The following is a 12,435-nucleotide window of genomic DNA, read 5'->3' as shown; positions in this document are numbered from 1 at the left end:
AGAGAAGGCCGCCTGGACCACACCATTCGAGTCCCTAATGACCCCCCACCCCCTCCATAGCCCGGATTACCCCTACAAGCACCATCCACATTAAGCTTTACTGAAGCGAAAGGTGGATACCCATAAACTGGGAGAGGGCGTTTCGGCTTGGGTGTTGGACCCAAGAGGCCAAAACAATGTAGTATTAAGCCGTCTCTTAAGGACCCCAACCACCCAACCTTGGAGGGTAACTGAACATCTTTCACCCAGGCTTTAATGCGCTCAACTATTGAACCAGCAGTACGCCTATTTTCCCCATGCCTTCTATTGTTTCTCTCCTTCCAAAGCTCCCACACAATCAAAGAAAGCAGGATTCCTGTGATATAAGCACTTAGGCTGTTACAGCTTGCCGAAGCCGGCTGAAGAGAGATTCGATTTTTGACATCTTGTGAGGGAATAGAAGAGATGTCAAAAAAATGAGAGAAATAGCCCCACACTTTAGAAGCCGTACCACCAGAAACCAAACAGTGATCAGTAGTCTCCCTCCATGGACTCCCACAACAGTTGCATTTGGAAGCCAAGGGAATGCCAACTGACATTAAAGATTCATCTATAGGGATCTTTCCATTAAGGAGTTGCCAAGAAAAAAAGGCCACCTTTAAGGGTACAGATTGATTCTATATCCACTTAGCATAAGATATCACAGGCAATGTTCGAAAACTTGTTTCATTTCGGTATTTCGGGCTGACCGAAATATCCGAAATATTGCATTTTTTCTGTTATGTTTCGGTAGGTCATTTCGGTGGGTTTTAGGCCAAGTTAAGGCCTGAAACTTCATGGAAATCCTATTTTAGGCTATATGAACACATGTAAATATTCAAATTGCAAAAATAGTCACCCAAAATGGTGTTTTGGATTTGCACCATTGATTGACAATACACGGTCGAATCCTAATGTATAACTTAGTTCATTACACATACACATTGTTTAAGACTTTAAGTACTAGAGGACATAATAAATTAATAATTAATAAGCAATTTAAACAAATAAATTCACTTAGAAGTTGGAAACATAAAGTGAATGACTCCTGACTTAAGTCATAATACTATGTACAATAAGTCAATAACAACTTAACAAGATGATATCAATATGACAATATCCCCAATAGTCTAATACAAGTCAAGCAGTCATCAAGTGACTCAAATGTTTATAAATATTCTAATAATAATTACTCCGTCGTCCAGGATCGACCCCACTCATAGTCCGATGGAATGTGCTAAGAAATAGTGGAAAGGCTTCACAAATGTGCTAAGAAGGTTGAATGTTGTGTTCTCCAAGTGCTTCCGGCATAGATGCAACAAAGATTTGAAGGTCGGTACAAGAATCAGCAAAGAGAAGTGAAAAGATGAAGAACACAAAATAGCAGAGCTTGTGAAGTCTCGGTCAAAATTTCGACCGAGACTCACGAGTTTCTGTCTTTTATATAAAGCAGATTTGAAAGGAATCTCGATATCTCGCGAGATGCAACTTTTGTCTCGAGATATCGCGAGATGATCTCAACCGAGTTTTTGTATTTTTTCATTTCGAACTAGTGTTCCGTTTCAGACAAGTCGAGATACTCGAAATTCTCGAGATCTCGACCGTGTTTTAACGAGTTTTAGTACTATGATCACAGGTGATACACTCCGGACTTCATTCCAAGCCGACCTAGTTGTGAAACAACCATCACTAGAAGGGTCCACACTAAAACATCATTTCTATCTGAAAGAGCAAAATTATCAAGAGTAATGCTATCTCTTATTGCTGCTCAATCAATGCGAACTAAAATGTCCTGCCTCCAAGTGCTGTCTTCCCCCAAAGCATCCTTGACATACAACTCCGTATCCACCAGAAGACCATTGTCAACATAGTCAATCAGAGGACCAGCCCCAGCCCAATTATCAAGCCAGAAGGAAATATTGCCAGAGCCAAGCAACCATCTCGATTTATCCATCAAGAACCCCTTAAAGGCCAGAGTATTACGCCAAGATTTTGAGCCAACACCATGCAACCCAGCCCGAGCAACATGAAAATTTCTAAAAAACTTTGCCCTGAAAAAATCACTCCCTAGAGAACGGTCAGAAAGGACCCTCCAAAGGCCCTTAAGCCTGAGGGAAAGGCCAACGTCCTCCAGAAGCCTAACCCCCAACCCTCCAAGTGGCCTACAGACCTTCTGCCAACACACCCAGTACTTACGTTTTCCCCATTCCAAGCTTCCCCAAAGGAAATCAGCAAAAATCCCATATAACCTCCAAATGACTGCCTTAGGCGGATCCAGCGTTGCGAGAACATGGATGGGGATAGAAGAGAGAACATGTTTTAAGAGCGTAACACATCCCCCCGAAGATAAGAGCCTTCCGTTCCAGCCTGCCACCTTGTTTCTTATTTTTTCAACAAGATCGTTAAAGAAACAAATTTTGAGTCTTCCAAAATGGAGTGGGGCCCCCAAATAGGTGATTGGGAGCGTCTTCTTGGTGAACCTAGTCACCGCCCCTACCATACGAGCTCTAGCCAATGAGACCTTGTCACCCAACACAATGCAACTTTTTTGCCTATTGACCAGCTGCCCCGAAAAGCCTTCATATCTGCTAATAAAACCCATTTCTTGCTTAAGCGAGCTCTTCAAACCCCTAGTGAAAATAATGGTGTCGTCTACAAAAAGGCAATATGAGATCCCAGGGCACCCTCTCGGGAGCCTGAAGTAAGATGCATGCCCCTTTTGATTTAAAAAAAAAAAAAAAGATGCATGCCCCTCCACAAATAGATTTTTTATGCTCTTGCTCACCTCCTCCTCCACCAAAATAAAAGGAGCAGGAGATAAGGGATCTCCTTGCCTCACTCCCCTGGAAGACTTGAAAAAACCCGATTGGTTGCCTCCCAACACCACAAAGAACCAAACTCTCCATAGTCTTCCTGATTAAGGCAATCTAGGCCTCACTAAAACCAAATCTGGAGAGGACTAGCTAAAGGAACTTTCATTCTAACCGGTCATAGGCTTTCGCCATATCTAGCTTGAGGATCACATTACCCCCCGGAGCCTTCCTGTTCAAGTCTTGAGCAACCTCTTGGACAATGGAAATATTATCATGGATACACCTGCCCTGCACAAAGGCACCCTACTCCTCTGCCACTAAAGAAGGAAGCAACCCTGCCAGCCTGGAAACAAAGATCTTGGCAATAATCTTATAAAAAAAGTTACAAAGGCTAATAGAATGGAGATCAGTCATTACCTCAGGGTTATCCTTCTTGGGAATAAGCACCAGATTGGCCGAGGTGAAGCTTCTAGGGAGTGCCCCACCCTCAAAGAAATCCACTACAATTGCTCATACATCATTGCACACCACCTCCCAGCAAGCCGTGAAAAAGTACCCCCGAAAAACCATCTGGGCCTGGCGCATTGTGACTCGACAAGGAGAAAACAGCCCCCTTCACCTCCTCCAAAGAGGGGGTTAACAGAAGAGCAGTATTCTCAGCTTCAGTCACTACCTTGGGGATCAAAGACAGCAACTCCTCATCAAGAGGAGACTTTGTGCACTTGTCAGGAGGAAGATTAGCCAACAAGACGTCTAATTTACCTTGTTTCCTTCCTCTTCCCTAGTGTCTACTTTGTGCACTGTCAGAAACTGATCCCCAAAGCAAGGTTTCTGGGTGGAAGGAAGATGTAGAGATGGAAGAAGAACACCATCCTAAGAAGTTCGACATATGTCACATATCTACCGAAAAAAAAAACCAAGCTCATCAAACCCAAAACCACCATATTTTGACAAAGAAGGCAGCAGAAGCATCTACAAAAACCACTACCCTATCCAAGACTCAGCTCCAGAGCTCGATTCCACCTCAAACAGATCAAATTCCACAACACGAATTCAGCTTCCCCCAAGAAATCATCAGCTCTACTCAAACCCAGTGCCCCTAAGAACAAAAATGACAAACTCATTGTCACAAAGAAATCTGGAACACTCACGGAAAAGAAATAGGACCCTCCACCTGTCCACCATATGGATACTCTGTGTAAGAAAGAAGGGAAAGGGCTGATGTTACCATTGATTAGAGGTCTTGAGGTACGGAATCAGTCCTCAAAATCTCAGGTCAAGCTGATGACTAAATTCTGAGATTTCCCAATTCTTGATTTAGGGTTCAGTTGAGGAGATTTCTGGTTGCAGCCACACCAGACATTAGAACACCTCCAAATTCTTGTCGAGTGGGGGTTCCTTGGGGGGGGGGGGGGATTAGAACCTCAAAACTTGGGCAGCAACTGATGACTATCTTGGAAGACAGATGGTCTTAATGGTTTCAACAGGGAACCTTCATGAACTTGAGCGCAGGTGGTTTAATGCTTCCTTCAATCAGCAACAATGTTCAGCAGCAACTTGGACTCTTCGATGGAGACTTCAATGCATCAACTAGCAGCCGCAACAGAGACTCAATTGATCTCAGATGGACAGAAAATAAAGCCCAGAATAGGGGTGTCGATTGGAGAAGAGATGGGGGAAAAGGATACCTGGGCTCACCTCTCACCTCTGCAACTGCCGTCATGAATGGTTGGTTGCAGAGCTGAGGCGGTTGCAGATGGGAAGCTTCTTCGTTCGACTGAGGAAGAAGAAGACTAGGTTCAGTTGTTTTAAGGGGAAGGGCAAAATAGTCTTTAAAAAAAAGCTAACCTGCTGACATCACTAATTAACAGTTAAAAGGCTAACCCCATTAGTTTTTGACCAGATTTGATATTTTGGTACTTAGTGGGATTGCATTAAAATAATGAAATTTGATATTTTGGTATTTAGTGGGGTTGCATTAAAATAACGGGATAACTCAGGGGTGGCGCTGATAATTTCCCAAAAAAGAATTAGAGGTTGTCTTCAACCTCTCTATCGAGAACCAGGGGGCGATAACCAGACAATGCGTAACTACGGCGCCAAAGGATAGACAACAAAGACAAACCGACGTCGACGAAGATTGTAGTGGTAAAGACTGCCAGAGATCGTGGCATCAAAGACCACAGGAGATCACAGCGGCGACAAGAGCTACAGATTGCAGCAGTCCTAACGGCATATCGAGAACAAGGGACGGGGGTTGTGATGGCTGGATTTGACAGAGACAACTTGATAGAAGCAGGAGAAGTGCACATCAGTAGCGGGAGAGCGCCCAGGAATAAGAGCAGTGGCAGACCTGAGCAAGAATAAGAGCAGCAGTAGACCCAATCGTGGTTTCTCAGGGAGGAGATTATCAGAGGACACTGCGGCATGTGGCAGTTGTGGAGGTTGCAGTGACGTATCTAAAACGAAGAAGAGTGGCAAAACACCAAGCCGATAGCAGAGGTGCGCCGCAAACTGCAGGCCACCGACGAAGCATCGGAACTACAACACCAACAAACGATAGCAGGTACAGCATCGGAACTACGCAGGTACGGAGCATTGGAATTTTTTTTTCTCTTTTTTCTTCTTCATTGCTCTGATACCATGCGACAAAACCTTGTCTTGATAACCAGGATCAGTAAAGAAGAAGAAGAAGAAAAGAGGGGAAGAGAGAGATCTAGAAGAAACCCTAGCTCTCGGTTGTGTATCAATGCTACCGTGAGCAGGGCATATATATTAAATAAAGAATGACACTAATATGATCAAATACAACTAAGGTAATAATAAACCCCACTAAGCTACATCGCTTAAACATCACCATGAACAATAAACAACACAATGTATCACCATAACTAATAAACTACACCATGTACTGTTAAGGATCACCAAAGCTACAAAACATCACCATGACTAGAATTCCAACACCTATTTTCTTTTTTCTTCTAGTGGTGTTAAAGAGATTGATGAAGGAGAAGAAAGGTGAAATAGGAACCAAAATATCTGAAAATGCCCGCTTGAGTTCCAAATTCTGAATTGATGTTCAATGATGAACCTTGTTCTCAGAAAGTAGAGAGAGAGAGTCAGGAAAAGATGGTTAAGATGGTTTGGGCATGTGCAACAAAGACCAATGACTGAATAAGTGAGAATCAATTTGATGCACGTTTAACCCATGAAGCACAAGGGGGAAGTTCAATAGGGATATAGGCATCCAAGCATCCCTTGCTGGAGTCTGGACAACCGCCTTGGCGCCTAGGCGACACCTAGTTGCCTTGATGTCCAGGCCTTCTCCAATGCCTTGGGTTGCCTAGAAGCCGTGACAACTGTAGAGGTAGTAATGGAGGCTTTCATTCAATAAGAATGCTTTAACAAACTAAATAAACCCTACATAGAGTGGAAAGACAAGCATAGCTTAGGACTAGTAACAAGTACAGCTTTGAATAGAGTTGATTGGAGAAAAATGATCCACGTAGCCGACCCCATTTAGTTGAGATAAGGCTGAGCTGAATTGAATTGAGTGGCCTATCCTCTAAAAAAAGAAGCTCTAGTGGTCCAATGGTTCAGCTGAGCTGTAATGGCATGGTGGGTTTTTTTTTTTTTTTGGTGAATAAATGCATTACCAAACCCCAGGAGGGGGCAGGGGGGAGAAAGAGGGGGGGGGGGGGATATACAAAGGAGAAGGAGAAAGAAAAGAGGGGGGAGGGGATAAAAAGAAACACAAACTTCAGGCCATCCTTAAAGAGGGAGGAGGCTGCAAAAGAGAGCTGTCTAAACCCCAGGTAACAACAATATGCCTGTTCCTTGGGGTGTCAATAATGGATCTATGGGGGATAGAACTGAGCTTGGAGGAGACATCGAAAGAGATGTCCTGAAGTAATGGCATGGTGGTTACTAGTACATCCCATATGAAAGTGCCTAGACTGAAGCACATGAAATGTCATCAAACATATTGACTTTGCTGAGCTGTACTAAACTTGAAAGAGCAGTAAAAAAGGTATAACACTGTTTGGTGATGGCTAGTTGGGCGTCAAAACTCTTCTGATTAGAAATTGGAAACCAATCATGATAAGTTCCTGAGGGTGTGCGGTAAAGCCATTCTTAATCGTTTCTTAAGACGTCGGAAAAAAAAAAGCATGAGATAAAAGAAAGACGAGAAAGACAAAAAGGAAAATAAGACGTCTTGTTTTTCGCTGTGACATGAAAAAACACCTGAAACTTTTTGGTATTCCATATCACATCTCAAATGCTGCCATCATGTCTTCCATTCATGCTTGACACAATTTGGATGCTACAGCAGCAAGTAGTGACTGTTACCAAAATCATCCCATTGCCATTAGTTCATAGATTCTTACTGTTGATCTAAGGCAAATTTTGCCGCAAGCAATTGCCTACAATCATTAGCACAAGTAAAACATAGCTCCAGATTGCAACTTTGCACCAAAAATTATGGAATAAATTATCTGGAGCCCATAGGGAGGGACAGAAAAACAGTTGGAAGATCTTTCCATTACAGCAATGGAGAGGGAAGGGTCGAGTTCACAACAGACAATATAAGCATGTTAAATTTAATAGGTAAGTTTTTATATCCATCAACTCATAAAATATGGACAAAAATTGCTTTTATATTTACCTGTGTATGAACTAACACTTCTATATCACCTTTTAGTATGATCAACATTTTCCGTAGACCCATTGGCAACTATCATGATTCTTAAAATGAATAAAAAAAAAGTAAAACTAAAAGGTGCCTTTTCCTTTTGGCAAGGAATCTCCAAAATGACCTTAAGTACATAGGTATAAGATAACAAAAACTCATTTTCTCAGCATATATTAGGAATTAAAAAGTGGGGAACTTTAACAAGTCCTCACTGAAACAAAGATAGCATAAATAATCCTCACTCGTTTTAAAATACGGCTCCATCTGGTTGCAACTAAAAGGAATGGAATGGAAGTGAAATTGGTTTTAAAAAAAAAAAAGGAAACTTTTGTAATCATACATAATATGATTGGATAACCAACTTAAAATTCTTATCCTATTTAGTAATTAGAATTTTTAGATGTAATTTTTATATTACTCATCAAATCCCTGCAAAGTACGGTAAAATTTAATAACCCAATTAGGAATGATTTGGAGTTACTGACACAGTAAAGTTAGGTATGATTACAAAAAAAAAATTTCTTTTAGGTTTGAATTAAATTCACTCCCCTTCCCTTTAATTTCCTAGCAACCAAACAGGTCAACAGGATTCATAATTCTTACCTTCTTTATTGCCATCCAAGCTTGGTCCCACCTTTGTTCCCCTTCATCACCAGGCCAAGGCATCCCTGAACTTTGCATCTTGCTCTTAAGTTCTTGCACCTGAAAGCACCTTTCTTCCATGAGTTTCTGCATTATTTTCAAACTTTGTAACTTGGATAAGGCAAAGGATACAACTAGGGTGTGGCAAAGATTCCATATCCTTCTTTGGCTTATGCAAATGACACAGGTGTTGGTCATAATTTGAAATGTCCAGGTAACATAATATTCCAAGTGAAACATTCTACCTATGCAGAAAAGCTTTACTAAGAGTTTGGTTCTTAAATTCTGAAATTACTTCCCTGAAAAATGACAATATAACCTAACCTGCAGACAATGATCCGTGATAACCAAGAAAAGAATCATGGAACAGAAGTTGTAATTTCTAATGAAACCAACCATTTCGGATGTGACATTTAACTGAGGCAGAACTCATTTTAAGTAGAGGTTAAAAATATCTTTTTTCTTTGCAAAGCAATAACTCATTCCAGGGCTTTAGGCATGCCCTAGTGATTCTATTATATAATCAAAGCCAGCATACACAGTGGTTAGAAGTAGGACTATTGTCTCATATTAAAGACACTGCAAGCAAAATTGAATCAACTACTTAAATCTTTATCGATGGTTGAACAACATAGAGCTGTAAAGTAAACAAAGAGTAGAAGCTCATAATGTCATATCGAACATTCAAGATACATTAAGAAACCAAAGAAAGCATTTGGTTGCATTTTCTCACCATTCGCACACCATCTCTTACAAGGCGATCAAGGTGACACCAAGGTGAGGGCCATGTGGTAAAAAATTAGGCAACTGCACACCAACGCCTTCGGCCTAGGTGATTCCTGAAAGGGAGTGGTGTTGACATGGTTCATTATTCTTGGACTCGATCCAAAACCCCCATAGAACGGCATCCCTTATCTCTCTCTAAGTCACCTTACATCTTTATCTCTCTATTTCTGGGTGTTGAATCACGTTGCATCTTTCCTTTCTTAACGGTTATTAAACCACCTTAAAACTCTATTCCATATTGTAGTGCTTAATTGGCACTCTTTTTTAGAGATGTCCAATCTCATTGAAGAATTTTTTATTTGGGTGAATAAAGTATTCATTACCGAAGAGAAAAATAATACGGGGGGGGGGGGGGGGGAAAGGGGAAAGAGAAAGACTAGAAAAACAGCAAGACAAACCGATCAAGGGAAGGGATCAACAGACTGCAAGAGGGAGAGTGGTGAACCCCAGGAAACAACAACGAGCCTGTTCCATGGGGAGTCTCTTACATGAAAGAGGGGGAGCAGGGAACCTTAGAACTAACATCAAAGAAGATGGCATTCCAAATCTTGTCAAAGGAACGGGAGTTGGGAGTCCATCTTCGAAGTTTGCATTCCATCCAAATATGGTTGATAGTAGCACCAAAAGCAAGCTTGCCAATTGTATCACAAAGAGATCTAATCCAGTCCAGAGGTTCACACACAAACCACACCCAACCCATTCACTATCTATCAAAGCAAACAAAGAAAGGTAATGGTTGTGCTCTCAGTGGAATTCACTAATGAATGTGAATACCATCCAGAAATTCTTTCCTGCTCACAAGCACCAGCCTAACGGTATTTGGTACAGTGCATTTACTCTAATAGGGCGGGGTACAGTGCCTTCGTACTAGGAAGAGTGTCTAATTCCTCCTTCCCCCTTTTCTAGGCAGTCAAACCAACTCTCATACGAGCTCCCGGCAGTTCATTCATCTGACCATAGACTAGAGCTACTTTTGATTCTGTAATATTTTGTTCATTAATCACCCCAGATTCTTTCATTTCCATGTAAAGATCATTTCCTTCACGAGTACGTTCGCCTACTCCGCCAAATACAGATACACCGCCATGCGCTTTGGCAATGTTGTTGATCAATTCCATGATGAGTACGGTTTTACCCACCCCAGCATCCACTAATTCGAAACTTAATTTGAAAGCCACACTTCGACCCGGACGTTTTCGGGATGCCCCTAATAACCAACGAATGGCAAGTGCTTTTCCTTGTGTAGATCCTATTTCAATGGGAACTTGATGAGTTGATCCGCCTACGCCGAAGGCGTCCTTGGGGTGATCTCGTAAGAGCTGCCCTTGCAGAGTACCCCTTTTTCCTGCAAATGTCATGTCAACCCAAATCCCTTCTCTTTGAAGGGGGAGGATTCTTCTATTGTCGGGCCAGCAATACTATAATTATTGCTCATAATCCCATGCAACATGACCGAACAAGCACATTGAAGTAGATAGACACTTCATCAAAGAGAAGATGGATTGGCAGATATCTTCATCAAAGACACTGCATTTGTACTCCCTTTGTGAAGACAGGTGATCAATTGGCAGATATCTTCACCAAAGGTCTCATTCTTCATCAGTTCAATACCCTTCTGTGCAAGCTGGGAATGTATGACATTTATTCTCTAGCTTGAGGGGGAGTGTTAGAGTTTATGTAATAGGGGTACTTTAGTCACTGGTTTATTGTATCGTTATCTTAAGCTGTAATTTTATCTTTTTTACCTTTTTACCTTTTACCTCCCTAGGGAGGCATATGTAATTCTCATGGAGTTGGTTAGTAAACAATATAGGTGAGAGAAGTCGATTCTCTCTCCCACGGTTTTGCTCATCTTTTTTGCTTCTTTCTTTCTCCTCTTCTCAGCTCTTACTTCTTTGTTTCTTGTCTTGAATCGATCCTTGCTTGATTTCTAACTGTTGAATGGCAAAACAGTCATGTAGCTGAGCCAAGCCCATGTGGTTGGGATAAAGTTTAGTTGAGCTGGGTTAATCTGAACCAAGAAGTAGAAGATCAAAGAAGGGACCATCTTTCTTCAAAATGTCTGTTGAATTAGTGCTGTCCCTTCATCTACAGATATAGATCAACTTCCCTTGTCACATGTTGCTCGATTCAAAAAGATGGGCATTCTTTTATAGTGCTTGCAATCCCAAATTGTTTATCCATCAAAACACTATTATTATATTACACAAATGGTATAACCTGGCAAGCAAAGGGTCACAGGCTTCTTGGATAGGACTTTGCCATGTTACACAGTTGAGTAAACAAAAAGCAGAGTGCAAAGATGGATAGAGGTGTTTACCAAATCCACTGAAAAGACTATTATAGAATCCAAAATTGGCCTCATGAAGTTATGCTTACAAATTGTTCAACTCAAATAACCACTCATGCTGATGGAAAAAATGGACTTTGAAGCTCTCCAAATCCCAATGAGGAAAATTGGTTCTGAGATACACTAGCAAAAGACAGAACAGACTTAACAGACAGTACATTTTGGTTAAATGCTTCTGGCATTTCAAGTGCAAACACAGGGAATGCTGGATGGGATGGAACAATTTGATATTTTAGGGGACAGCAATTGGCCTCTGCTCCTTCAAAAAGACATATCAGAAATGCTATTGCTAAGAGTCATAGTAAACACAATCAAATATGATGAAGCATTGAGACTGTAGGTGGTGAAAGGGCAAAATGAATTTATATCCTTATAGACATGATTACCGCTAAACATTAAGCCTATGCTCTGAGTAGTATTGGTGGAATGTCTAAAAGGAAATCACTCGGAGAAGGTACGTTCCAATTTAGACAACACTCAGAAAATAAGCATCAGTCCAATTGCTTGCTTACCCTTTTTCAAGAGAAAAGAAATACATTCATTTTTCCAAACTGTCAAAAGATTACCCTAGTTCAAGGTAAGGTGAAACTTGTTTCTTTCACTTCAACATTATCTGAAAATAACATGGCGGACGAACAAATATTCAGACTAATATGAGAATGAATATACCAACTGAGGTGGGACTGCAAGCTGCAAAACTGCCCTGCGGATCTCCCCAAGTGCGCTGAACTCTCCTTCCGCTAACCTTTTCTTCAAGAACTGTAATGTCTCAGCTACAGCCTGCAAGAGGTATATAAAACCCGATGTGTTTATTAGATAAGGTGCATAATTACATGAAACTTATTCTCCATTGGGAACAATATCTCACATGTATCACCCATGCAAGAGAGGTAAACCTTTTACCCTCCTAACACTGAAGTTTCCCGTCACACTGGAGCAAAGAGATTTTCATTTTCATTTAAAGAAATGATGCTCGGGAACATCCTACCAAGACCATAGTCCTCTTTTACTATAATCTAGCAGAAAGTTTTGATGATCAAAAGAAAATAAATGTAACAAAAAAGTAATATCCACACTAACTAAGAAGTGTATGAAGTTCCCATTATGAAGATAGTTAAATATATCTATCCAAA

At 41.1% G+C, this 12,435-nt stretch overlaps 1 protein-coding gene across 3 annotated transcripts in view; it reads right to left on the bottom strand.

Annotated features, from left to right (window-relative positions):
- The window catches only part of LOC122671543 (alpha-glucan water dikinase, chloroplastic-like), a 48,759-nt gene that overhangs the window by 3,806 nt on the left and 32,518 nt on the right, over positions 1-12,435 (bottom strand). For all 3 annotated transcript variants that reach the window (XM_043868823.1, XM_043868825.1, XM_043868824.1), the window contains 2 exons: positions 11,972-12,082; positions 8,128-8,226 (listed from right to left, as the gene is read on the bottom strand). In XM_043868823.1, coding sequence (XP_043724758.1) covers positions 8,128-8,226; positions 11,972-12,082 — 210 coding nt within the window. The remainder of the gene's footprint in view (positions 1-8,127; positions 8,227-11,971; positions 12,083-12,435) is intronic.

The sequence above is a fragment of the Telopea speciosissima genome, chromosome 8 (assembly GCF_018873765.1).
Source record: "Telopea speciosissima isolate NSW1024214 ecotype Mountain lineage chromosome 8, Tspe_v1, whole genome shotgun sequence".
Lineage (NCBI taxonomy): Eukaryota > Viridiplantae > Streptophyta > Magnoliopsida > Proteales > Proteaceae > Telopea > Telopea speciosissima.
The sequence above is the reverse complement of the archived record's forward strand: the minus strand, read 5'-3'. Positions and strand labels throughout refer to the sequence as shown.